General features: G+C 42.8%; 1 protein-coding gene across 1 annotated transcript in view; it reads right to left on the reverse strand.

The window, feature by feature from the left end:
- Window positions 1-2,632: 2,632 nt before the first annotated feature.
- IL18RAP (interleukin 18 receptor accessory protein) overlaps window positions 2,633-27,666 on the reverse strand; it is a 47,768-nt gene continuing 22,734 nt past the window's right edge. Inside the window, 11 exon segments of the mRNA XM_082357391.1 lie at window positions 2,633-3,157; window positions 3,160-3,518; window positions 4,753-4,926; window positions 7,791-7,928; window positions 9,149-9,300; window positions 12,025-12,148; window positions 13,748-13,813; window positions 18,354-18,504; window positions 25,775-25,958; window positions 26,055-26,376; window positions 26,842-27,011. Coding sequence (XP_082213517.1) covers window positions 3,101-3,157; window positions 3,160-3,518; window positions 4,753-4,926; window positions 7,791-7,928; window positions 9,149-9,300; window positions 12,025-12,148; window positions 13,748-13,813; window positions 18,354-18,504; window positions 25,775-25,958; window positions 26,055-26,376; window positions 26,842-26,911 — 1,797 coding nt within the window. The 5' untranslated portion in view covers window positions 26,912-27,011 and the 3' untranslated portion in view covers window positions 2,633-3,100.

Genomic DNA, 27,666 nt, shown 5'->3' on the forward strand with positions numbered 1-27,666 from the left:
TTGCTTTCAATGGATTGTATCCCAAATATTTAAAATATTATGTCATGCAACTCTGGATCCTGTTGAAATCCTATGTAGAATGCTATTTTTGTTTAAGCAGGCAACTGACCTAGTTGGATTCAAGCCCAAAATTCTAACCAGCCTTGTGGTTTCAATGTCAGTTCTATTTCACTGCCCTTCGGTTCTATTTAGACTTGTCCCTGGAACTCAGGAAGCAGTCTATCCTATAGTTCAATTCTCAGAGCTTATGGCATTCTATTTAGGGTCAGACTCAAGCATATGCAGCTTGGGGATGAGCCTTGGAGTTTGTAAGCAACTTTATGGGTTTGCTTTCCTGAGCTCCTCTCTGTCAGCACTCTGCACAGTACTTTCAGGTTCTATAGGTCTCTTGTCCTCCTCTCTGTAGTTCTCTGGCAAGAGTGCCAGTGCTTTAAGTACTCCACCCTACGGTGCACTTCCCCCCACTGCTTCCACCTCCCCAGCCAAGTGGTAAGAGAGACACACACAAAAAATCAATAGAGATTTGCCACACCTTGAGACCACAGCTCCTTGTATCAAAATGGACAGTTCTCCCTCCCACAGAGATATAGGCTCTTGAGGATCCCTCTTGTCTCTGCTTTTGTTGATGTCACTGATGCCAACACAGGATTGCACAGGGGCTAGGAAGTAAGAGAACATAGAAAGGAAACTATACGGGAGTGTTAGGAAACACCTTTCCCAGTCTTCAAGGCAGAACTAGAGGGCTTCTTCTGGAACTAGTGTTAACACTAATGTCCACTTCCGGGTTTTGGACTGCGCTGAATCTAAACCAAGAGATATTGGAGGAAAATAAAGTCGTGGAACTTTGAATTCTTGTCTTCTCCAATCTTCCTGCTTTGATGTACTTTTCAAAATCCTCAAACCGATTTTTATATGCACTTTATTCAGGTTTCATAGCTATAGTGAGTGGGAAAGGTAGGGGGCTGTGTGCTTACTCCACGTTACCTGGAGCTGCAATCTGGAAATGATATAGATAGTAAACGTGGGTACTAAAACCCAAAAGAGATCAAGAAAGCTGTGAGATCGCCTGAGACATCATCCAAGGTCAGTAAGGACTATTCTACAATGTGCACTAGAGGTAAGATGACCACCATCCAAAGTAGGACACATTTTCAGAGTAAGAAATTATACTTGGTCTATGAAAATTATACCCGGACAACCAGTGTAAAACCGGAAGCAGAATAGATGGACACCTTATTTAGAAGGTGTGGTGGGAATCCATCATTCCTTCTCATTGTATTCTACTGAGATCAATTGTTTAATTACCATCAGTCTTCTGTATATAGAAAACTTGTTTTGGTTGTCCACTTTGTTTTGACTGATTTACACATAAGAAATGGTAAATAAACCCTTATCCTAAATGTTAATTTGTCATCCTTAGCGTACCCACTCACCTGGAAGAGTGTATTCTGTAAATGATCGACCCAGATAGTTTCTTTTTTGTGTGTATGCATAAATCTGGGGATCATTTTGAGTTTTGGTTAAGCTAAGAACAACACTCTGGACCTCTGGATATATCAGCTACCGCCATCCTTATTTTAGAATAAAATATATCTGGACAAACTGGCCAAAAGGGGTTTCTGAGTCTTAGATGTCTGAGGGTGATTGGCAGGAAAACCAGGGATTCTAGTCATCACCAGGACACAAGGGCACAATGACAGTGTCGGTCCTTCCCTTCTGAGACCCTACGATGAGCTTTCCCGCAAGAAAAGTCCTCCAGGAATAATTTATACCCTTTAACTCATCTTTAACTTTATCACTGAAATTCCCAACAAGGATGTTGCTTGGTGCCAAAACCACAGTGGTTTTTGTGATGTGGGTGTCTCCGTGCAAAAAGACCTCAACAGCCTTTCACATAGGCACCCAGCAGTGGCCAGATGGCAATGACTCTGAGCCCCTCCAAACCTGGATCACATTCGTACAAGCGGATGGGACACATTAAACGTGAATGAGTCCAGAAATTGCTTTTCTTTATTGCTCAAATAAATCGCGCCCTTCTACCGGGGAAGAAGAAGCATGAGTGTTGTACCTTCGTATGAGACAAGAACACCATTTTAACCACACATTGAACTCTCATCAGGAAAACACACTGGTGAGAATGAAAGGAGCCTCGTCTACGTGGAACAGCTACTTGGTCCTCTAGCCTAAGGCCCATCACTTAGGAGGAACTCAACGAGACCAGAGAGTCAGGAAGCATATGGGGACCACCAGCCTCGAGAGGCAAAGGCTCAGACTTAAGCGCTGTTCAAGCCCCAATCTTGCTGTCTTTTAACCAGTGTAGACACTTATTTTCCAGACTCTTGCCCTGGCTTCTGACTCCTGTCACTGCCTTTCTACTTTGCACATAACTGCTGGTCTGTTCCTTGTCTCCTCCAAATCATTTTGGCCTAATTGGTTCCTACTTCCTGTGGCCCAGAGTAAGGTTGTGTACTTCATGCCCTGCGCAAAGGCCAAGGCGACAAGGACGAGCTGAAATTAGCCCCACTCTTCTCCCCAAGCCCTGTGTCCTGGCTCAGGGCTACACGGGTCCCGAGGAAGGGGCTCTTCCTTCTAGTTCTCACGAGGACACAGTAGAGAAGAACCGTGGCCCTGGTCTCTGCCTTTCCTACTTGCTTTCTGTGCTCCAGTGAATGGGTGAACACGGAATAAGAACTATCTCCTTCACAGAGACGGTTTAGGCAAAGTTTAAATCACTTGTTGCTAATAAAATAACATTTATTTGACTGCAAAGATATATAAAGTGATGTGAACAATACGTAGAAGACGTGACAGTCCATAGCCACAAAGCCAAGTGGCTGTATCTGCTGATTCCGCTGAGGCCACTAGGAAAATCTTAGGGGCCGTGTGGGCTGAATTCGCTCTCCCTCCGTCCAGGAAATCAGAGGCTCCCACCGTAGTTTTCGTGTCATTCCCGTGCCTGCCACACTTGCTCAGGGCGGGCAGAATGCTTCCTATTTTATATCAGCCTCATCCACGCCGTGTGTTCTATCCATCAGGGTCTGTCTCTACTCACCAGGGACAGGACGGGAGGGGTGTAGGAGGAGGCAGCTCAGGGCCCATTTCACCGTCCTTCAGGCTGGGAGCGCCTCCCAGTGGTTTCTGTTTTACTGAGTCTTTTCTAGAGAAAAAAATCCTCGGGATAATTCTGAGATGATTCCACGTGAATCCTTTGGAGCTTTTCACAGGCATGTGGTAGCGTATTTGGGTCCAGAATCTGGCATTGGGAGGAACTGATTTGAAGCCTCTCCAAGTGACAGTGGGCAAAACCCTGAGAGCTTTTTTCACTAGATGAGGTAGAGACTCCGGCTCTTGGAAGGAAGAGAACTTAATTAAAATCAATTTCAGTGTTTGATCCTCCAAGGCAATGTTCACCGCTGCTTGTAGTTCAAAGACACTGGGTCCGTTGACGTAGCTGGGGCTCAAGATAAATATTCCTCTTCTACTTTTCTTAATAATGCTCACAATGTCTTCCGCGTACACTGGAAATAAAAGATTTAATTATTCGACATTGTTATTGGCTTTTTTTTTTTAATGACCACGGTTAAAGATTTGATAAAAGTTCATAATAATGCAATTGACAAGGAAACTTAGTTATTTCTGAGATACACATTTTAAAGTAATAACTAGAATTATGACTTATTACATTATACCAGAACATATATGATTTTTAGAAATTTCATGTAATGTCTGAAACATTTATATTAGCATACTTCCATACAAATAACCCAAAGAAAGTTTAGTATTAGTTCTTTTTTTGTTTGTTTGTTTGTTTTTTTATACAGCAGGTTCTTATTAGTCATCAATTTTATACACATCAGTGTATACATGACATTGTTGTTGTTAAACCTTGAGTCACAATAACCCTGAATCTCCCAGATCCACCCAGCGGGTTCCTTGCAATGGGCACTCTTAGGCAAAGAGGAAAGGAAGCCTGGTTTTCTTGATCACTTCTACTAAATCAACTCTGTGGACAGTTGAAGATATGTTCCAGAGTCTAGTGACTGTCAGTTTCACATTCCTCCCTGTGTTCTGTCTCCACAAATTGCCAATTCCTCCAGGAGCAAAGCTCGTTGGAACAAGGTTGGCTGGGATAAGAGAGGGGCATGGAATGTCCCAGGCTCCTGGGTGGGGCATCTCAGGCAGAGGAGGTCAGCAGGACAGGATGAGGTCTGCATATCTGATCGTGCCCAGAACTGGGCCCGGGCCTGGGGAGCCTGCTGGACCCAGTCCTGAGTTTGTGGCAGGCACAGTCCCAGAAAACAAGGGACCACCCGTTTGGGAGGACAGAGATAACTTCCTGCTGAGGAGCCAGAAAAGAGATCTTCATTCTGGAAGGCTCCCTGGGCTCCAATATTTTTTTTTTCCTGAAGATGGATTATTTTCCCCTTGTGGCAATTTTTTTTATTTTTTTAATTTTAAAATTTTAATTTTATATTGGGGTATAGTTGATTTACAATGTTGTGTTAGTTTCAGGTGTATAGCAAAGTGGTTCAGTTAGACATATGCATATATCCATTGAAGATGGATTTTTTTGATGATGGAGCGTGCCTCTGAAACACACATTTTTCTGTGTTGTTGCCCCAGAAGTTCTAAGCTCATGAAATCTTCCAGAAGATAAATAGCCCAACAGAAAGAATGACAAGACAACGTAGAGAGTGCTTGCACGTAACTCTCCTTCTTGTGCTACGTTTTCTGTTGGCGTGCAGGACTTACCTCCTCCTGGGGCCACGTCTCTTTCAAGCAAACACAAGGTGTATCCATATTTGTTTTCCAAAACTTCAGGGAATAGACTCAGAGCCAAATTTTCCTCACTCAGAGATGAAGTGGCCTCACTCTCAAGAGAGCTCCATTTCCCATAGGATATGAAAGCATCGAACTCCTTTTTATCTGAGGAAGAAGCACAATAAAGAATGCAAGCCACTGACAGATTTTTTACTCCCGTGGCATACCTACATACGCTCGAACCATATGGTAAATGGATAAGAATTAAGGTGTGGGATCCTTACTGCGCTGATTTATTAAATGAAAAGCAGCATCTGTGTTCATTTCAGAATCACACTGCTGAGGGGTATTGATTGTTCACCCAGAATCAGATTCTCATCGATGAGGCTCTCCTGCACCTTCACTGACGTCAGATCAAACGGCTGGGGCCTTCTCTGATTAAATCACATGCTCTCAGGAGTTCCTCTGAGCTTTTTCTGCTCTGCAGCGTTGCTGTCTCATTAGTCACACATCAAAGTGGAGTCTCCTCCACCAAAGCCTGATAATACCCAGTGAGCAAAGCACTGCGGAGACCCAGTGCATTAGCGAGCTGACAGCACATGTGTCTGTGTCTGAACCCCCGTGTGTAAAATGAGATAATAATAGCTCCCTGGCACGCTTCTGTCAGGGTCGCCTGGGATAATGTGTAGGAAGGATTTGGTGACGGACTTATAGCAGACACAAGATAATATTCATTCCTTTCCCTTTTAGATGGAAAACTATATTTTGGAACTTGTTTTAGGGTATTTTTAAGGCCTCATATGCCTCTGTTGACTCAACTATTATAAATGCACATAGACTCTGGGATGTGCTAAGGAACTAACTGGAAGCCATAGAAAATCTCAAAAGCTAACCCATGGGCTCTGGAGTTGGACACAGCTGGCTCGTCTTCCAGCACTTTGCACAATGCCTGACAAATAGTATTATTACAAAGTAGTAAACAGCAGTGCTGTTACTGATGCAGTTTGGCAGTTTGTTCAACGTGAACCTCAGAGGCTTTAGCTGACAGAAGTGTCAGCAACAGAAAAGGAAGAGGGAAACACAGGTGGTCTGGCGTCAAGAGAGGAGGATGCCAAAGAGCGAGGTCCTGGAGGTGCATCTAAGATGCTTCTCATTGGCCAGGTGGGGAGGCGGCGGCTCAGGGGGCGTGGCCAGCAGGTACATGCTATGCAGTTCCTGTGTGACACACCATAGTCACCCTGATTTTTTCCACATCCCTGTGACACTCCAGCAAACTAGGATTTTTCTATAACCTGAAAATGTTAAATTTCTTTTGTGATAATATTAGAGAGTGGGAGAATTAGATGATCCCCACAATTCTGACGTCCTATGTCTCTCCAAATTTTGGGATATTCACAGGAAACAGTCTTTTTGCTGAAAAACATTAGATTGGCCACAGAATGTAATGAATCACTGTGCTTGAAAACTGGGTTCTGCCTCCCTGTCAGATTACTAAAACGTTGCCTGTGCAAACGAGAGGGGACACATTTAAAATACTTCACAGTTTGGGATTAACATATACACACTGCTGTATATAAAACAGACAACCAACAAGGGCCTACTGTAGAGCACAAGGACCTCTACTCAATATTCTGTAATAACTTATAATGGAAAAGAATCCATATATGTATATATATATATAAAACTGAATCACTTTGCTGTACACCTGAAACTCACACAACATTGTAAATCAACTATACTTCAATTAAAAAATAAATTAAGGTAAAAAACATCCCTCCAAAAAATAAAAATAAGATGTTTCACAGTAGATTGAGTCTTCTGTACAAGCTCTAGAATCTTAAGAAAAATAGCATTTTAGAAAAAGAAGTATGAAGTTGTCTAGGAGAACAATTAAGACAGTGATTAGATAATTTGTTCAATTCAAAAAAGCTAAAAAGCTATTTGAAAAATAACCTCAAAATCCTCTTGGCGTAAGGACTTCTAGTGTGTATGCTCAGTCACTGGTCTAAAGAAAAGTGTGATCGATGCATTTCTTTGCTGCCCCTTTTCCCAGTGATCTGCCAGCTCTTCAGTGAGTTCCTAGTGTGGGGAAACCACTGGTGTGTGTGTAAAGGGGCATCCCAATCAGGTAAGTATTTAATTGTCCCTGGAATCCAGCAGAAGGGATTCTGCTCCTTCCAAGCAACAGAATCATTCACTAAAACTGCCAACGTTCTAACCTTTGAGCCTTCCGGGACTAGAAAAACACGCCAGCAGCTCTTCTAGTGTAAAGAAGCAAAAGTTAATAAACGCTATTAGCCTGTCTCGTGGGGAAACTGACTGAGACTTCACGGATAGTACTAGTGCTAGTATTTTACAGAACTTCACTCTTTTAGGGACATTTCCACATCTCCAAACCCCTCACTTTACAGAAGGAGTTAACTGAGGCAATAGCTAATGGGGGCTCGAAACCAAACTGCCTGGATTCCATCCCAACCTCTTAACATCCCCTAGCAGTTCCACCGGGGGCACAGACTTCACGCCTCTGCCTGGCTTGTAGCATTTCAGTGGCGATCACCGCAGCTGATACACAAGCCTGGCGTGCACTCAGTCCTCAAGAGGTAATGAGAGCTGGAGCTGGCGTCACTGAGTGCTTACTATGTGCTACATGCTGTTCTAAATGCTCAATATGTCTTAACTCAAAGAACCCACATTGCATTCATTGTGATTGTGATTACAGCCCTACTTTGCAGAAGAGAAAACCAAGGCATGGAGACGGTAAGTCATCCGCCATCTTGCTTCAGGTTGGTGAGTGGAGAGTTATTTTCAAGTCCAATGTGCCCTACAATAACATCGTTGGCGAGATTCCTAGTAACTTGGATGAAGAGAATTTGTTTCTCCCCTGGGCTCCCAGCCCTTCCCAGGTGTGAAGCCACCAGACCTGCAGGAGGGTCTCAGAGCCTGAGGGTCATGACTTCCTCCATCGTGGGACATCCAATTCTCAAGCCCCTCCCTCTAAGTCAGTTCTGAGGCGAGTTGGGTCATCTTACCCCCGAGGGTCTCATCCTTGTTTTGGTAGGTTCGGTACAGCAGCACTATTTCAATCCAGTACATGTAGAAGAGCGCACCTGCGGTCAGCACACCTGCCAGGGCCATGACGGTGCCGAGGAGGATGTAGAGGAACACCACTGCGGAGACGCGGCCGCCGTGAGCAGGTACAGGGGCTGCGTCCCCTCCAACACCCGCCTCCCCTATAAGGCCACATTCAGGCCTGCCCAGCACCTTTTCCAGCCCTATTATTTTTTATCAAAATCTACTGGAAACATTTCTCTTGAATCTGGACACATCTTAAATCACATCTTGAGGGAATTGCCATAAAATGAACTCAAGAAAACCCAGGGTAATGGGTAGTTTCTGATTGGGGTGGCCGGGAAACTGACAAAAACTACTTTCTAAAATTTTTTTCTCCTATAAGCTTCCACACAACCCATTTGTGTCCCTCTTATTGCATACTGTAAATTATTTCCACGTGTTATCGACCTTGCTAAAGTCTAAACTCCCTGAAGCCCAGAGCCACACCTGACTTACTTTCTCACCTCCACCGTACCCAACACGTGGCAGACTTACTTTCTCACCTCCACCGTACCCAACACGTGGCAGACTTACTTTCTCACCTCCACCGTACCCAACACGTGGCACCTTTGACCCACCTCTATGGAGCATGCACCAGGAGCACCAAATGTGTCTTATTTAAGCCTCACAAGCATTCAAAACCTGCTTGTTCTCTCATCTCTATTAACTGAATGAATGAATGATATCACCTCCATCTCTGAGCATCTTCTTGAAGAAATTTAACAGCTCTTCCTTACCAGGAATTTCCTCTCTGGCTTTAAAAGGCTATGATCTGTGATATACACATATCGCCCCTAAACTGAACAGGAATACTCTTTCTCCCCTCTTTTTTCTCCTTCACTCTCTGATACCAGACCATCACATTCTCTGGATCTGGAAGCCAGGGGAGGAAAATAGGAAAGGGAGCTAGGTCCTAGTACGATACCTGCCACATAGGGCATGCTCTGTAGGTCTTTGTAGAATGAATGAGTGAGTAAGTGAATGAACTAAGGAGTGAATGAATGAATGAATGAATGATAGGCTTTTCCAACACAGCTCCCGTATGCAGAATATTAGTAAGAGGACCAGCTCTGGATCACCAATGTGAAACTTACTAGTTGTGTGGCCTCGGTCAAGGTACTGAATGAATCAGCACAAGCACGTTGCTTACTTAGAATGTTGTCTGGCATCTAGAGCATGTTAGTGGCGATCATCACTGTGGCCACTTCCTTAGGAAAGTTCCTCTCCTCCCAGGTGAAAGCAGTTGCATGCATTCTGCAGTCACCTTCAGGCTCACCTCCTTTCTTTTCTTTCAGTTGGATGGACTGGGTAGTGTTCCCAATGGAGTTCTGGGCAAAGCAAATGAACTTCCTGCGAAGATCACTCCGAGTAACTTCTTTCAGGAAGACAACACGCTCGACGACTTCATCCTTTAAGGTGGATTTAACACTAGGAAAGGAGGGAAAATACCACACCCCTTTAGTGACACAGATTGACACCCATTTGCAATGTTTGGAACACGTATAAGTAGATAACCGTTTGGCTTTCAGAAGAGCTGTGGGATCAGATGGTACAAGGCGATGCCGGAAAGACAGAGGATGGTCAGAGGTGGCTCGTTTTTTATTAAATGATTGAATCAGCTAAGCATCTTTCTAAGCATTTACACTAGACGATAATTACTTGCGAGGCTCATCTGATCTTCCTTACTCTAAGATTTCCCCTTGAGCATAGATACAACAATTTAAGACTAATGTTAGAAATGACTAGCTTCTACTGAGGGCTGTGTGTATCAGACGGTCCTCTGGTCCCCTGAGCGCTAAATGTGGAGGAGAGGATCAAATCTCCTCCATGGCTCCCCTCACAGAAGCCCCACCAGGTAATGGTGTGATCATCCTGACTTGAGCAGCTCAGAACAGGCAAGAAGGTGGGTGACAATCCAAGGTCACACCGCTGGGAAGTGGCAGCGTGATTCCTGGCCCTGTGTCATTCTGCCCTGTCCAGGAAGTGTGAATCTCGGCACTGATTCACAGTTTGGATTCTCTAAAGTGGCCCGTCTGCAGTCTGTCTTCACATTAAAGAATATTGTCTCTGTGGATGATGTTTCAGGCTGTTTTGTTTGGAGCCTACAATACCCACTCTTATTCACTGGATGCTTCCTGCCTGCCAGAGACTGTGATAAGCATATCACCTCTACCGTATTTACTCCTTACAGGGACCTTGCAAAGTGAAGTTTGCTATCCATAGATGATAGATGGCATGGTGGAAGCTCGCAGAGGTTAAGGTGCACATTGCTAAATGGGTAGAAAACAGGGATTCAAACCCAAGAACATATAAAGTCAGTGCATACTCCCTTTACCATGCTTGACTACCTTCAAGTTTGAGTATCAGCTTAATATGGGACCCAATGAGTTCCCTTGTCTTAGAAGTTCTTTCTAAATTTGATTACTGTTACCAAAACCCATCCTTTATTTTTTAAATGATGTATACTCTTCAAAGTGATATCACATTAGTCTGTTGAAGTGTTTTAAAAACCAGGAGGAAGTGCTTAATACAGAGGCTATTACTTTGGAACAGATGTTGGAAAAATGAGGGTCACTAGCTCCAAATGTCTAGAGTTTTATTTTCCATTGAGCCAAACAAACTGTCTTCCCAGTAAATTCTTCCCACTAATCTGGGTTGCTAACTAAGTCTAGCTTCTCATAAAACTTAATGGCTTCGAAGTACTTCAAGACAGAGATCCCACATTACAACAGTAATCGGATCTACGGGAAAGAACGAGGGTGACTGTAATTGGCAAATGTCTGGGTAAATATAAGACTATTTTTTCTTTCTTTAATTTCTTTAAAAGTTATAGTTTAACATATGCAGACAACAATAAAATGATACCTCAGTTATCAATATCCTGCCATTTTTGTATCATTTAAGCCTTCACTAATTCCCTACACCTACTCCATTGTCATTATATGGTTCTTTTTGGTAATATTTACCTACAATGAAGTGCACAATGTCTAGGTGTATACTTTTTTTTTTCTCTCATGCATGGCATGAGGGATCTCAGTTCCCCGACCAGGGATAGAACCTGTGCCCCTGCAGTGGAAGGCAGAGTCTTAACCACTGGGCCACCAGGGAAGTCCCTAGCTGTATACTTTTGACAAATGGTTATTAGGGTATAGAACATTTTCAACTTCCCAGAAAGTTCCCTTGTATCCCTTTCCAGCCAATGCCTAGCCTACCAGAAGGAATAACAGTTCTGATTTTTTTCACCTTAGATTAGTTTTTCCTTCTCTAGTTAGTTTGTTCTTTTTACTGCTGAATAATAATCCACTGTATGAATGAATGTAACCGTGTTTTAATTTTTGACTATTGTAAATAAAGCTGCTGTAGATATGCCTAAAAAAAACAAAAACAAACAAACAAAAAAAGGCAGCTATCTCACCTCTGGGTCTCCTTTTCCAGGTTGGATTGCATCATCTATTCCTCACTTCTCATATTTTCGGTCAGATCGCTTATTATTGTGCCATTTTCTCTGCATACGCTCTGGACTGTTAAGGACCCCAGTACTGGGGCTCTGACTCACCCCACTCTGGCTGGACGGCACAGAGGGGAATGGAGAGTGGCTGACTTGGGGTGCAGAATCCTTTCCCATTTGTTCCATGTGCCAAGGCTCTTCAAGCAGCATGGGTTGTTATGCCTGCTTGTTAGTTTGGTGGGCAAAGCAGCCGCATCAAATTGTTACTACAAATTGAACTTTAAAACAATTGATAAAAAATAAAATAAAAAGATTACTTTAGAAAAAGGTGGGGGGAATTCTCTGGTGGTCCAGTGGTTAAGACTCACCACTTTCACTGCCTAGGACCTGGGTTCAATCCCTGTTCGGGGAAGTAAGATCCCACAAGCCGTGCGGCCAAAAATAAAAAATAAAATAAAAAATAACAATAAAAAAACCCTGGAAATATTTCATTCTATGGCCCTCTCTGAAACTGCATTTGGCCCCCAAGTTTAAAATTAACTCAACTTTGCATTTCTATACTTTTATTTGCACCACTAGTTGGCGCTAGTGGCCACACCAACTCCATCTGTTTCTTCAGCTCTGTGTGTACATTTCAGGGGGTTCTAAAGGTGAAAGTTTTTAGTGTGAGTTGCGAAGAATAAGTTCGCTAATTTCTTTCTTACCTTCTCCCCTCAGGTGTTGGGACTTCCCACTCCTGGTCAGAATCTTTGACGTACCATCTTATCACAGGCTTAAAGTTTATTTCGAAGCCAAATCGGGCCGTGCAGTTAAGAGTTAAAGGCTTTCCTGCAAAAAGGGGCCACAGAACACAGGAAGGAAGCCCGTGAGAACACTTTGTCCTGTGCAGGAGGAAGACACCACCTGGAAACTGTTCCCTGAGGCAGTCAGGTTCGCAGGTAAAACAGGTGTGCCAGACAATGCCAAACGTCTACCTGTATCTCATTCGGAAACAGGTGAAACCAGGGATGTTTGTCTCTACTGGGCAACTCTTAGATCTCAAACCTGTGACTACTTTCTGCAAATGAAGATTGGCATGGTCACAGCACTACGGGTTCTGATGTGGTTTAAGGATAAACACCAGGAAAATGAGCAGTTTCAGGGACCAGCTCTGTCTTCCGACGCTGCTGTTGAAGTAGTACAAGGGTGCCAGTAAAGAAATACTAACTAGAATTTGCATATTAAATGAAAATGCTGAGGTTTTGGCGGCATGTAGTTTAAAGAAGAAAGTATTTAGATATTCAGCTGTATTTTGAACGATGCACTGTGGACGGACATGCATGTTACTACGCTATCCTCTTTCTGCCCATTTTCTCTGTAAGGGGTATCCAGATGTGCTCTTCCTCAAACTCAATATTTTAACCGTGAAATGTTTGGGGACTCCATTTGAAAACTCACCTTTGCACCTTAATAATGCTTTCCCCACAGTAATACTTTAAAATTCATTGGTACCTTGCGTAACTTGGCTATTTTTGAATTAATTAATGTTTTCCCTGCTTCTTTCCTCCTTCCTTTCATTCTTGTGATTTTTGTCCGTACTGTTATTTCTATTTCATAATCAGGACACACCGCTACCGCCACCTAGTGGTGATTTGCCATAATATCTATTTTTACATTTCTTTCTATAATGATAAATATCTTATTAGCATTTAAAAGAAACCGCCACCCAGTGGTCTTTTACCATAATATCTACTTTTACCTTTCTTTCTACAACGATAAACATCTTATTAGCACTTAAAAGAACACTTATTTTATTGAAACAACCAGCACTTGGTTTTGAAGAGAACAGTTCTTATTTGGCTGTGTGGGACGATGTAGATGTAATTGAAGCTGACAAAATCAAAGGGGACCACAGGAAGTCGCTTTCCCCCTCTACCCCAAAGAAGACACTACTTTGGAATACAACTTATTTGAGCAAGGGTTGTAGTATTCTCCTACAATTTATCTTAAAGTCTAGACCAAACACTGTATTTGTAGAGGTTAATGCTACCTAAGTTGGTAAACTGGTTAAATTTATAGATTTAATCAATGAACCTAACCAATCTGTGTAACCCACTGTTCCTGGGTGGAGTAAGGAAGAATCTTAAAAAAAAAAAAAATCTATTGATCATGCCTAACATACAAGTCACCTAATATATCAATACATCATCCCATATTTCTCATTGCAACCTTGTGAGGTCAGTTTTATTTTGTCTAGTTCCAGATTTATAACCTGAGGCTTCAAAAGATTAAATAACTGTATAAGATCACAAACCTAGTCAGTGGCAGTGTCTAGATTCACCCCCAATTCTGTTTAATTTGAAATCCCGATGCTCTTCCTTGTAACACGCTTAGACCTGCTCCCAGAAGCAAAATATCATTCAAGGGTGATCACACCACCCAGCTTACCAAGTTCTACTTCCAGGGTGTCCTTGATGGGATCCAGAATATCCGGTTTGAGATTAGTGTTTTTCACTAAAAGATGAAAATAAAAATTATTATTTGCACTGGGAAATCTGAAGGCCTGCTTCCTGAAGATTTGAATGCACAGTCACACTTTGATCTAAATGTTTTGGAACTTCCTTTTCAAATTTCATCCATAATGTACAAGGCTAGAGACTCAAGTTTCCGTGTGAAAATCACGCCTCCAGAAATGACTGTGACATCAGGTTGCAGGTGCTAGCAAAACATGAGTCCTTGATAAATCCGTACCTGCCCGGGGGGAACCTTCTTCCAGGCCAGCCCCGCGGGCCCATTGCAGACGTGAAACCCCACCCCATCTTCTCCTCCAAGATTGTTTTTTGGTGCATCCGGCTGAGTAACCCAACAGGAAGGAGGACGCACCTGAGAGAATGCACAGGTCAGCCAGATCGAAGCCCACCCCTCCCTCCATCCTCAAATTCATGGTTTGTTTCACAATAAAGGTGAGCTCAGCCCTTCATGAATCATTTTATCCCTCAACTTCCTGCCAAAAACTTTCACATATGCCTCCACTGTCAAACTCCCTCCTGAAGATGTCCCATCTCCTAAGAAAGGAAACTTCATCACCTCTGTTCTGGAATTGTCCTCTCTTAATTCTCAGGGACCTCCTTCCCTCAATTACATCATCTTCCTCCTGTATCTTTGACTCTCTCTCTCTCTCTCTCTCTCTCTCCTTCCCATCAGCGTTAATCCATGCTCAGTCTCTCCATCTTAAAAAAAAGAGAAAAAACCCTCACCTTACACCCCCGCCCCATTCATTCTCCTTCGTTTGCAGCCAAATTGTTGAAAGAGCGCTGTGTGCTCATTTCCTCCCTCCCTTCCCCTGCCCTGCAGTCTGACTTCTGCCCCCATCACTCCACTGAAACCGCTTTGGCCAAAGTCACCAGTGACCTCCTTGCACCTAAATCCACTGGGCACGGCTGAGTTTTTAATCTGCTTTCCCTCTCAGTAGCATTGGATGCCGCTGGGCGTGCTCTCCTCTCCTCTTCGGGGTGCACGTTTCTGTGCTCTGATGTTCGCCTTCCCCCTCTCTGCTCACTCCCCTGAGTGTTACGGGCTCCTCCTCCTCTGTGCCTCTTGTGAGTATCACTTCTCCCCGGGCTCTCCTTGTGGTCTTCATTCCACCTACTCTCCTTGTGGGGCAGCTCACGCTCCAGGCCTCTTCCCTTTGAAAGTTCTTGGCCCTCAGAATGCTCTCTCATCTCACCTACGTCATCAATTTCACTTCCTTTACTGCTCCCTCCCCACCTTTCCACGGATACCCTCTTGCTGATGTAAATCATGACCTCCCTCTTCCCAAATCCAAGGATCAGTTTCCAGGCTTCACCACATGAGGCCGTGCATCACTCCCTCTTTCTTGGGACACTTTATCGCTGAGCCCTGGGATAGTTATTCTCTGTTCTCACACCACTTCTCCATCTCCCGTGGGGATGCTTCTCCTCCCCCGTGCCTCCCAGTGCTGGATGTTCCAGGCTCTCTCCTCTCTATACTCAATCCCCATGTGACCCCACTCTCCCTCGGCTTTAGATATCGTGCCGGCGGCCACCCTCACATTCACATCTCCTGATGTAGTAGCCTGTATCCCAGACTGGTTTATCCGAATACCCACTTGTCATGGTGACTTGATGAATCAAAGTCCTTTCAAGCCTAACACTGAATTTCTTCCTCAGACCTGCTTCTCTTTCAGTATTTTTTCTGTCTCATTACATGGTGCCGCTGTTTACCAACTCATCATGCCAGAAAAGTAATCCGTCATTGATTTCCCTCTTTCACCTTGCACATAAACTCCATCAACATGTTCTGTTGACACACACATAAAGCCATTTCTAATCACCTCGGCTAAGTCTACTCAAAGAGTGACCAGAGACATCTTTTTAGAACATGATTCAAACCTGCTGCTCCCCGCACCCGTGCCTTACACCAGCCCTTATGTATCCCATCCTACCCCTTCCACTTCCATCCCATCACATCCCACCCCTTCCCATCCAATCCCATCCCATCCCACCCCTTCCCATCCCATCCCATCACACCCCATCCCATCCCATCCAACCCCATCCCATCACATCCCATCCCACCCCTTCCCATCCCATCCCACCCCTTCCCATCCAATCCCATCCCACCCTTATGTATCCCATCCTACCCCTTCCACTTCCATCCCATCCCATCCTATCCCACCCCTTCCCATCCCATCCCATCCCATCCCATCCCATCCCATCCAACCCCATCCCATCACATCCCATCCCACCCCTTCCCATCCCATCCCATCCCATCCAACCCCATCTCATCACATCCCATCCCACTCCTTCCCATCCCATCCCATCCCATCCCATCCCACTCCATCCCATCCCATCCCATACAACCCCATCCCATCCCATCCCATCCCATCTTCTCTCAATAAGTTATAGAAAGTCCACCTCGTTGCCCAGCATAAAACCTGGCTCTCATACTGGACCCCTCCTTTTCCCTCTTTTCACTCCCAATTCCCAAACCCTTTCACGTGTAACTTCCTAAGTATTTCTGGAGTTTGCTCTCTTCTCTCCATCCCTACTGCCCCTCCTAGTTCAGGCCTCCATCAGCAGTTGCCTGCTTGACCCACAGCAGCCTCCTAATTCTTCTCTCTGTCTCCCTTGTTGCCCCCCCAAACCCATGTTCTACATAATAAGCAGAGCGATCTATCTCAAATCCAGATCTATTCATGACACTTTCCCACATAGAACCCTCAATGGCTCCCCATTTTTCCTTGGATAAAGTCCAAACTTACTAGAACAGTGTGATGTCTGTTCTCCTTCCAGATACCCTCAACTGACCTTCTCTTTCTCCCTGGAAAGCACCATGCTGTCTCTCATCTCCTGGATGTTAACTGTACTGCTCCCTCTGCCTGGAACGGCATCCTTTCCACCTTCACTGGGCTAGTTTGTCCTCACCCCTCGGTTCTCACCCAGCCTCAGGGTACCCAGGTCTGGGTTTGTGGGTCCCCCACATGCCCTGCTGCTTCCCTTTCTCTCCACTCATCACACTGAACTGTAGTAGCCTGTTTCCTCTCTGTCTGCCCCACGAGACGGTAAGTTCTGGGAGGCCAGAGAAAGTGTCCAGGCGCTCATTCTTACAACCTTAGCACCAAGGCCAGTGCCTGACACATATCACATGTTCCACAAATACTGGTGTAAGAATGAATAAATGAAAGAATGAATGAGTAAATGAGGAAGACAGGAATGATGTCAGAGAAGACTTCAAAAGATGTGACAGAGGTTGAAAAGCATCCTCTGGGAGAGAGAAAAGCAGATTCTGCCACTGAAAATTTGATGGGCGAGTTATCATGCCCGAGGGAAAGAGCAACCACGCTTGGAGGGGCAAGTGGTCCAAGTTGGGTATTTGCCTTCTAACCCCTCATCCAAGCAACAATCTAATATAAATTTAACTCGATGAGGTCTAAAGTACTGCAGAGTGCAAGGGCCAGGAAGTAAGCAGGGGAGTTTGACTTGGTCTCAGGACGCTCCATGTGGTTTGTATCTTGCAATGAAAGAAAAGGAAGTAAAATTGATTACTATATTTACTAAGAGCAAAGTCAACCATTCTGTATGGTTATGTTTTGATATAGGCCATGCTTAAATTGATTACATCATACAGTTTATCCATGCTTTACACTTGTAAATCTAATAAGAATCACCCAAGGGAAAGCCTGGGCCAAAAACAGACAAGTCACAGAAGAATAAGCTCAATGGGCCAATAAACAAATGGCAAGATATTCAACTTCATTAGTAGTCAGGGAAACGTAAATTAGTATGAAAAAAAGAGAGTCCACTTGACACCACAGTCTGAAACCACCAAATATTACTTGGGAATAATGGGAATCTGTTCATTGCTGATGTGGGTACAAATTAGCAAAACAATGTCTATGAACAATACCATGTGTTTATAACACAAAACACATTTTATAACATAAAACAATATTCTGTTTTACTAATGGATACATACATATGTAGAAAAAGCATAAAACATAAATGGAAAGGATTATCAGCTCAGAGTGGGCTATATCTGCAAAGAGAGGAAGTGGGAAGGCCTCAAGTTGTATCTGTATTGTTTTGTTTCGACAAAGAAACCATGAGATGGAAAAACCATTATTAAAGCTGGTGATAGGTACATGAGTGTCACTTATTTCTGGGTGTGAAATATTTAACATTGTTTTTTAATTTATTATCTCTTATGTGTGAAATCTTTAATCTTGTTTATTTCTTTACATGAACCTTTAATATTGTTTTTTAATTTATCACAAAACAAACCAGAATCAATGCATAGAAAACCCAACTTGTGACAACTTGAATATGACCCAGAACTAGGCCTTCCTTGGAGGATGGAATCTAGGTTAATGGAAAATTGATGTTCACCAACATTCCAGGCTTTACATGACTGTAGGCTATGACTGTCTCCTTCCTCACCACAAAAAAAGGAAAAATATCACTAAGCCAAAGAAGATAACTTTAACTGGGTAATTGGGGTTGAAATCTCAAATATTGAAACCAAAAACCTCACTTACCAATGGTTTTCACTTGCACAACAGCTCTGGCTGTCCATAAGCTTGAGTTATCTGACTGAGTGTAATCACACACGTATGTGCCTTGGTGATAGTCATAAACTTCATCCACTTCAATTGGGTTGCTCCTCTTTTCAGAGAGTAGTTTTCCATTCTAATCCAAGAGACAAGAAAATTAAATAATTTAACCAGAGAATTACTATTAATATTAAGCTCACCTATAGCAAACCTATAGCAAAACTTCACAAATTTGAACCAAGGAAGGGGAAGGTCAGTCTGATATAAGGACATTGCAGAACATAATACTCCCAAGCTATAAAAGATTCTGCTCAAAACTATATTTGTAAGATTCTTACTTGAAACGAGAAGCATTTTCAAAGGCAATTACATGTGGAGATCAAGACAGCCCAGCAAGAGCTGTTTAACCTGGTAAAGCCCAAAGCGTGATTCAGGCCCCTAGACTCTAGAAAACTCATAGTGGTCTAAGTGGTCGATACCTAAATGAATTTTTTAAAAACACGTATACTTATATATCTGGAAATTGATATAGATTTTCTGTGTATTGGGCTTACATAAAGTTTCTTCTTTAAATAAATTTCACTCGAATAAAAGAAAAAAATGTTAAATTGAAAACATTAAGCAAATAACTAAACAGATGTATCTAAATTTGACAAAGAAGGACTGGGATTCAGGAACAATTATTTAACTCCTAGTGGACTCAAAGTTGAGTGAGAACTAAAATTCAATTATGAACATTTCTCTCTCCTACTTAGAACCTCTCATGGACACTCCTTTGCCTTGAAGGTAAAGTCTAAAATTCTTCACAGCCTAATCTTGCCATTCCTTCCCCAACTCATTTCCTGCTTCTGCCCCTCTACCCACCTGTCATTCCCTACATAACCACGTTCTTTCTCAATCAACATGTCTCCCACCACCTTTCCCCACTGGGAAGGCTGTTGCTCAGTCTTCAAATCCAACTCAAGGGGTGGCTCTCACGGAGAGAAGTTATCAAGTCTCCCCGAGCACGATCAGTGACTTCTGCCCCATCATCACGATAGCCCTTTTATAGTAATGATGCATTGGGGTGTCTCCTCCTGTGAGTTGTCGAGGGCAGCCTTTGTGCCAAGACATTTAGCTGGTCCTGGACACACTGGGAGGAATGAACACAGATCCCTTCTCTGAGCGAGCTCTCAGCCTAAGGATGCACGTCTGAGCAGTAAGCCAGAGTATGGCACACACAGGTGGCTCTGCCTCATAGGAAAAGTAGGGACTCTTCCCCCAGTCTAATCCGAGACTTGAAGGATATGCAGGAATCAGTCAATACCAACAAGGACCTACTGCATAGCACAGGGACCTCTGCTGAATATTATGCGGCAACCTAAATGGGAAAAGAATTTGAAAAAGGAAAAAAAAAAAGAAGAAAGTAATTGACATTTTAGGAACACTTGAAGCAAAGCCTGTATGTAGGAAACAAGGCCAAGGTGAAAGCGCTGACGCAAGTAGATGTGTTTGATCTTTGTATTTCCGGGATACAGCAAGCATGCCAGCAAGAATAAGGTCTTTGTAAATAAGGGGTGAATAAATGCAAGTCAGTTGGAAGAAAGGTTTGGAAGCATAAGAGTCACATTATCAGACATTTTTAGAAAAATGACTTGCAGCTCTTTTTTGACTGTGGAAACTCTTGTAAATTTAAGCAAAGACTATCATAATCACCCTTGTATGTTTAGGGTCTAGGAAGTGGTAGGGGCACAGTAGTATTTATTGAATGATGGGGTATCAGTGTATCATTAATCTTATAATCATTAATCCTCTAACCTCCGTGTAGCACCTGGCTTTCCAATTTCCTACTAAGAGTACTAGTGGTATATCTTTCACCACTGCAGTCAAAAGAAAAGAGATAAACAACAAAAGTAACAAAATATCAATAGTAAGAACTCATTACCTATGTAGACTACAAAGTTATTTCTCATGTGTATCTCGTATGAACATTCAAAGGATTCTCTGACTTGGTTTGCACAGATTCTATGTCTTCCATTTTATAGATGGGAAAACCAAGGTTCTGAAGTTTGTGTTTTGTTCTATACCATATAGCTCATGAGAGGCCTGAGAATCTATCTACGTTTTTCTGATTCTGAGTTTCATGTTCTGTTTGAGGAATTTCCCTTCCCCTTTGCCTGATGACTCGTAGAAGCAGAAATTCCCCTCCCCCAAGTCTCTGGTGTGGTTCCTGTGGCCCAAGAAAGAATTTCCAGTAGGTTGGCAGGGAGCTGAGAAGAGGGTCAGAACTGGTCAGAGCTGGGCAGCTGCAGGTAGGAAGTAAAACAAGGCCAAGAGGTGGGACTGACAAGGTTAAACATCTATCAAGAACATTTTAAAAGGAAGCTTCAGGGCACGGGGTAAAATTCAGAGATGAAACTTCTAGAGGACATGGTAATAACATACAAAAAGCAGAAATTGGAGTGGAGGTGTGTCATAAATCACATGAGAAATTAACACAGAGGAGGGGATGCAGAGTTGGAACCAGACTGCAGCTGGGCCATAGGGAGGGTGCGTAATTGCAAAGTGGGCCTGACTTTTTTTAATAAAAAGATAAATATGGCTTAGTGTGTATCACCAAGACTTTATGGGATGGAACTCAAACAAAACATCAAAGAGATAAGTGGCAAGAAATTTGTGTCAAGAATGATGGGGGGCTTCCCTGGTGGCGCAGCGGTTGAGAATCTGCCTGCCAATGCAGGGACACGGGTTCGAGCCCTGGTCTGGGAACATCCCACATGCCGCGGAGCAACTGGGCCCGTGAGCCACAATTACTGAGCCTGCGCGACTGGAGCCTGTGCTCCACAACAAGAGAGGCCGCGATAGTGAGAGGCCCGCGCACCTCGATGAAGAGTGGCCCCCGCTCGCCACAACTGGAGAAAGCCCTCGCACAGAAACGAAGACCCGACACAGCCATAAATTAAAAAAAAAAAAAAAAAAAAAGTAAAAAAAAAAAGAATGACGGGAAGCTGATCTAATAACATAATCACAAATGATCCTAGTAGGAAAGAGAAGTGCCAGTGAGGCCACACAGGAAATTCTTTGTTTTGCTCGGATGTGAAACAGTCAAGAACAAATTACAGAAGGAGGAGCATCAATCAGTAAGTCCCAGAGAGAACTGACACATGTGACAACCTGCGGATTGTAGCATTGTACACACCGTAGGAAGTTGCCCAGGATTCTGAAATTTCACAGCGAGAACAATCGAATGGGCCAATGTATGGACCTTGGAAACAGCTTCCAAAAAATCGAATCTAAATGACCTTTACCTCTTCCCTACCAGGAACTGCATCAACCTTTGGTATGGCAAGTCTCACCATACTCACCGGCTATCCATGTCCCTGGGCTCGCAGGATGCCACCAGGTGCCGGGGACAAGGAAAACAAGGCCAAAGGAAATGAGAAGAAGTGGCAGGTCTATGTGCGAAAATTCCACGGAACTCAGGGTTCAGAGATGACCCAGCTGCCACGTCAGCACTGTGGCGTGTGAATGAGGTTGACTTAAACCACCAGTGGAAAAGTCATTCAGGCACAGTCTTACTGCCAGGACGTCACAGCCATGTCACAGGTACCCATGTCTCGGTGCCCCAGGCCCTTGCAGAAGAGCCTCTCCCACTGCCCTGTGTTATAATTCTGCCTGGTGTCAAAGATTCGTTTAGCTAAAGAACCGAAAACGCCCTCCCATTAATGTAATATCATCTAAGACGAAGTCTGCTTATGCCAAAGCTATTTTTCATTATATTTTTATTTTAATTAATTAATTAATTTATTTATTTATTTTTGGCTGCACTGCAGGATCTTAGTTCCCCGACCAGGGATGGAACCCGTGCCCCCTGCAGTGGAAGTGCAGCGTCTTAACCACCGGACCACCAGGGAATTCCCATTAGATTTTTATGAATTAGGAAAATATTATTAGAATGAAGAACAGATAATTCCCTTTATTCTGACTTCTTCATCGTTCAATATTTCAGTTAAGAATCTCCAAGTCTATTTCTGTTTGAATTAAAAAAAAAAATCCCACAAGGACTCAGAGGCAAAGACTATACAAATCAATTTTCACTGCAAAGTAAAGGAGCTGTTACAGTGGAGGATTACTGGACTGAATGTCAATATTATGACATAGCATGAGTGTGTTTCGTGTTTGGTAATTGCAATCATTGTTGCTTTTGCTGTGGTCATCCATGTACAATGCTTGGTGTCAGTCTATTTATCTCTTGTAAAAATAAAATACAGTGTGTGTGTGTGAAAAAAAAAAAAAGAATCTCCAAGTCTAAATTTTTTGAGGTGTCTATTAAAAATATTTTGGAACCCCCCAGAGACTACAGCACATGGATTTATTTCTCTTGGTTGTTCTATACAACCGGCAGGTTCATCCCTGGTCAGCAGTTTCATGTGCCTTCAGTACCACCGTTGTTTTCATCCTCTCAGCCAGTGTTAGTGTTGTCGGTTTTGAGATAATGTTAAGTGTGATCCACCCTCCACTTGAGTACCTGTGGTTTAGCATGAAGAAAAGGAACACTGGGTATTACTTCCTGCCTAATGTCATCACTTTTAGTGATATGCTACTTCCATGGGGTCCGTGACTTTCCAGGACACTGTCTGTGTGTGTGCATGTGTGTGTGTAAGCACGTGTACACACACATGCAATTCATGCATTTCATGCAATTCATGAAACATAACCTAAATAATGACCTGTCCAAATCTCCGTCAGAAGATACAATTTTAACAACAGCCATCGTTTGCCTACTTTTAAGACAGATGCCTAGTCACCATTAAACACATCCTGACATTTGCAGTCAAGGCCCCAGAGAAGAGAAATAAAGCTTCCTTTTGTGAATGTCATACAACATTAGGGTTTAGTTCATAAGAGCAGTATATGCAGAAATCTGGCAACTACCGTGTGGCTTGTGCTTACCAGAAAGTGAAAATAGCTTTCATTTCAGGGATACAATCATTGAAAATTCAAATGCATTTTCATTTTAAGTAACAGGGCAAGCCTGGTTTGGGAACAGCCTACCTTGACGTAGTAAGACATCTGTCATCCCAGATTACAAATATTTTTGAACCATGGGAAGTTTTGTTCTTAAGAGTGAACTGAAAATAATGAACAGAACCATCGGCTATTCTTACCAACCTCATTTTAGAGGTTATGAAATTAACGTGTTTCTTTTTTTTTTAATTGAAGTATGTTGACTTACTATGTTGTGTTAGTTTCTACTATACAGCACAATGATTCACTTTACATATATATATGTTCTTTTTCATATTCTTTTCCATCATAGTTTATTACAGGATATTGAATATAGTTCCCTATGCTATACAGTAGGATCTTGTCATCTATCTATTTTATATATAGTAGTGTGTATCTGCTAATCCCAAACTCCTAATTTATCCCTCCCCTCTTTTCCCCTTTGGTAGTCATAAGTTTGTTTTCTATGTCTGCGAGTCTGTTTCTTTTTTGTAAATAAGTTCATTTTTGTCATATTTTAGCTTCCACATATAAGTGATACCATATGGTATTTGTCTTTGTCTGACTTACTTCACTTAGTATGATAACCTCTAGGTCCATCCATGTTGCTGCAAATGACAATATTTCATTCTTTTTATGGCTCGGTAATATTCCATTGTGTATATATATACCACACCTTCTTTATCCATTCATCTGTTGACGGACATTTAGGTTGCTCCCATATCTTGGCTATTGTAAATAGTGCTGCAATGAACATTGGGGTGCATGTATCTTTTCAAATTAGAGGTTTTTCCGACTTTCCCAAGAGTGGGATTGCTGGATCATATGGCAACTCTATTTTTAGTTTTTTAAGGAACCTCCATACTGTTCTCTATAGTGGCTGCACCAATTTACATTCCCATTCACAGTGTGGAGGGTTCCCTTTTCTCCACACCCTCTCTAGCATTTGTTATTTGTAGATGTTTTTATGATGGCCATTCTGACCAGTGTGAGGCGGTACCTCATTGTAGTTTTGATTGCACTTCTCTAATAATTAGTAAGGTGCTTCTTAAATTAGGATTTTATTGAGGGCAGCACAATTTCAGTGTCATTTTAAAATATAAAATTGAGACCTTAAGCACACACTCACCCTCCCTGTACGCTTCTTTCTACAAGGGACATAATAACACCAGTTGTCACTGAATCTCAAGAGAATCAAGTGAGGAAATATTGTCTCACCCATTGGTAATTTTACCTCCAGGAGACTCTGATTGCTAAGTTTTGAGGTACAAAAAGCCAACAGATAAACATGGGCCACTTTCTGGACTTTGATCAGGGGCAATTTAAAATGATATTTTTATATTAATAGATATCTTTGGAAGTCAAATTTAAAGTTTTGCATGATTTCTTAAAACAAAGTATTGAACTTCAAACAATTATCATAGGGACTTCCCTGGTGGCGCAGTCGTTAAGACTCCATCCTCCTAATACAGGGGGCCTGGGTTCGATCCCTGGTCCAGGAACTAGATCCTACATGCATGTCGCAACTAAGAGTTCACGTGCCACAACTAAGGAGGGGGTGAGCCACAAGTGAGGAGCCTGTGAGCCGCAACTAAGGAGCCTGCCTGCTGCAACTAAGACCTGACACTACCAAATAAATAAATAAATATTTAAAGAGCCAATTATTCCAAATGTAGGAGGCGATTTAAATTCTATTCCCAGATTCCATCACCCTGGGTCAACTGACATTCCCAGACTTTGGAAGAGATGCTTACGCGGCATTTATATATCTGTTAGGACTTAGAAAAACTATAAAATACAATGGAAATGTGAAATGTTTTTGTTATGAAGTTTACTCACATGTGGTTCATAACTCAGAATCATTCTGAAACTTGTCTTTTCCTGATTCCTGTTCCCTTTTTCTCTTAGCACTGCCCTCCCTCCCCACTGACTCACCTGTGCAAGACACATGTCACCCAGGCCACCAGGTGCTTGCCTTAACTGTCTTTCCAGAGGTGTCCTCTTTGGAAAGTACTCCAGTCTCCTGCTTCTTTCAGAAACCCTTCAAGACATGCTTGTTGGGTGTTCCTTTCACCCTAGCAATGCCCTTTGCTTTCCAAAGGCAGTAAAATTGAACAAATCTGGTCTTCTGCATGAGTGGGTGTTCATAAGTTTATGTCTTAACCTCACATGTAATGTACTTGAATTTTAGAAATTTTTCTGGCACTGATCAAAAGGATGGTTCTAATAACTGGAACATCAGACTCTGTGGCTACCTAGGGGAAAGCTGCTTTAGAAAGTCAGGTCTTCTCTGCAGGCGTGAGGCCAGTCTTTGGGAAACTCTAGAGCTCAGATTCAGACTCACATTTCTATAAATTACATAAGGAGATGCTACCATAAAAACTAAACTCTGGCATCAGTTTCAGTGAAGTCATTCTTACCTGGTACCAGGTCACCTCTGGACTTTGTGTATCACTTTGGGGGCTGAGACCGGGGCAATAAATGGAACCCATGCTACCAAGAAGAAGGAGTTGTTCCTGTGATATGGAACTCCCACAGGACATATTTGTCTTGGGTTTAACTTCTAATATCATCTTGACACAACAGGCCTCATCCTGGGGGCTCCTAGGAAAGTTAAGAAGGTCCTGTGAACACAGATGTTATATCCAGATAGTAAAGGATTTGGTAATGTTTTCAGATAAAAATGTACTTGGGACTTACCTAATCCTAGGTCTACAAATATATGACCCAGCATTATTCATCTCTGTGGTCAAAAAATGAAGGGTGCTCTTGTCCTGGATGACGTGAGGATAGTTTCGAGTAATTTCTACTAGCGGATCTCCGTTTTGAGGTTGTAGGTACCATTGGACATCAGATAGGTTCTTACTACCACTGCAGGGCAGGTGTTCAGAGCTTTGGGTTGGTGAGAGTTGACTTCTGTGGTAGAAATGGGATTTCTGTGGCTCTGGAAAATCACAAAATAAGACAAACTCCTCCCCACACCTTGCAGAGTATGTCTTAAGAAGTTTTCCAGTGGAGCAATCTGAAAACCACAATAAACAAAGGAACACAGAAACACATTAGATGAATTCTAACATATTTACAAAGAGTACTTGGTTTCACAAGGGATTAAGCTCCCTTGGGTGTCTTTCTCCTTCACGGTCCCATTCTGTGGGGAAAAGAAGTTCATGTTCTAATTCCCTCCCACTGGTCTTCAGCATCACAAGTAGCAACGGAGGTTTCCTGTTAAACATGCCAACCCACCTTTAATTCCTCTTCAGCTGCTTCCACTGAACACCCAGATATAGTAACTGAGTTCCACATTGTTGCGTGGTATCAACTGAAAGCTGTTCACCCCAATAATTTCTCCTCCTACCCCCATCTTAAAAGTAGAAAGACAATGTTCTATATTATTATGCCATGCTGCCGATGTATCACAGAACACCTGTCACTTTAAACTTGGACCATAAAACTCACAAGGTTAGCATGAAAAGTGAAAAACCCCTACCTGAAGTATTAAATCCTTTAATTTTCCCTCCTGCGATAAGCCAAAGAAATATCCAGCTCAAATAAAGCATTGTTCTCTCTGGGTCTTGTCATTGCTTCAGGACATTTGTTCTGTTGCCAGAGTGGAGGACATTGTAATTCTGGGCTCCACCCTGAGAATCATCTTCATTTCTGTAAATCAAGAAATGGGAAATGAAGAAATTGGAACCAGTGATCAAAACGCAACTCACACAGGAAGCTTTGAAAGGGCAGGTCCTACCCAAAAACCTTCACATGCCCACACTTGAGTCGTATTTTCAACAGCATGTGGCAGGTCCTGCATATGTCACTTCTTACACAACTAAAGGAGGAAGGATATCTCAGACTCACGGTACTGCTTGCACCTACACTCCGTACGGTGTGATCTTTTGATGCCATTTCTTCATAGAATCCTTTTTTCTTTTCCCAAGGTTCTGACCTAGTACGTATATTTTCATGGGTAATTTGCAAAGAGTTAAGTGAAAGTTTTCCTGAAAAGATCATCCAAGTTGAATGAAAATGTCAGGTTCTCCCCAGTTAGGGAAACTAGTGCGGTAGCTCATGTGTAAACTTGAGAATGTCTGCACGTTGCTAATTTGTAGTAACTGTTAGAGAATAGAGGATGCTTGACTCTTTGTGCCCCAAACAAGACAGGAAAAGTTGTCACTGGATGGCGTTTCTACCAATTCTCTGAAGTATAAAAGGGAAGAAAGGTCACCCTGGGCTGTGTTCATGGTGGTTCTGTCCCTCTTGTTGACAGGGTGGCTGTTGGAACTTTCAAACTATTTACAATAGAGGAGAGATAAGG

Source organism: Balaenoptera borealis (genome assembly GCF_965194805.1).
Source record: "Balaenoptera borealis genome assembly, chromosome: 15".
Lineage (NCBI taxonomy): Eukaryota > Metazoa > Chordata > Mammalia > Artiodactyla > Balaenopteridae > Balaenoptera > Balaenoptera borealis.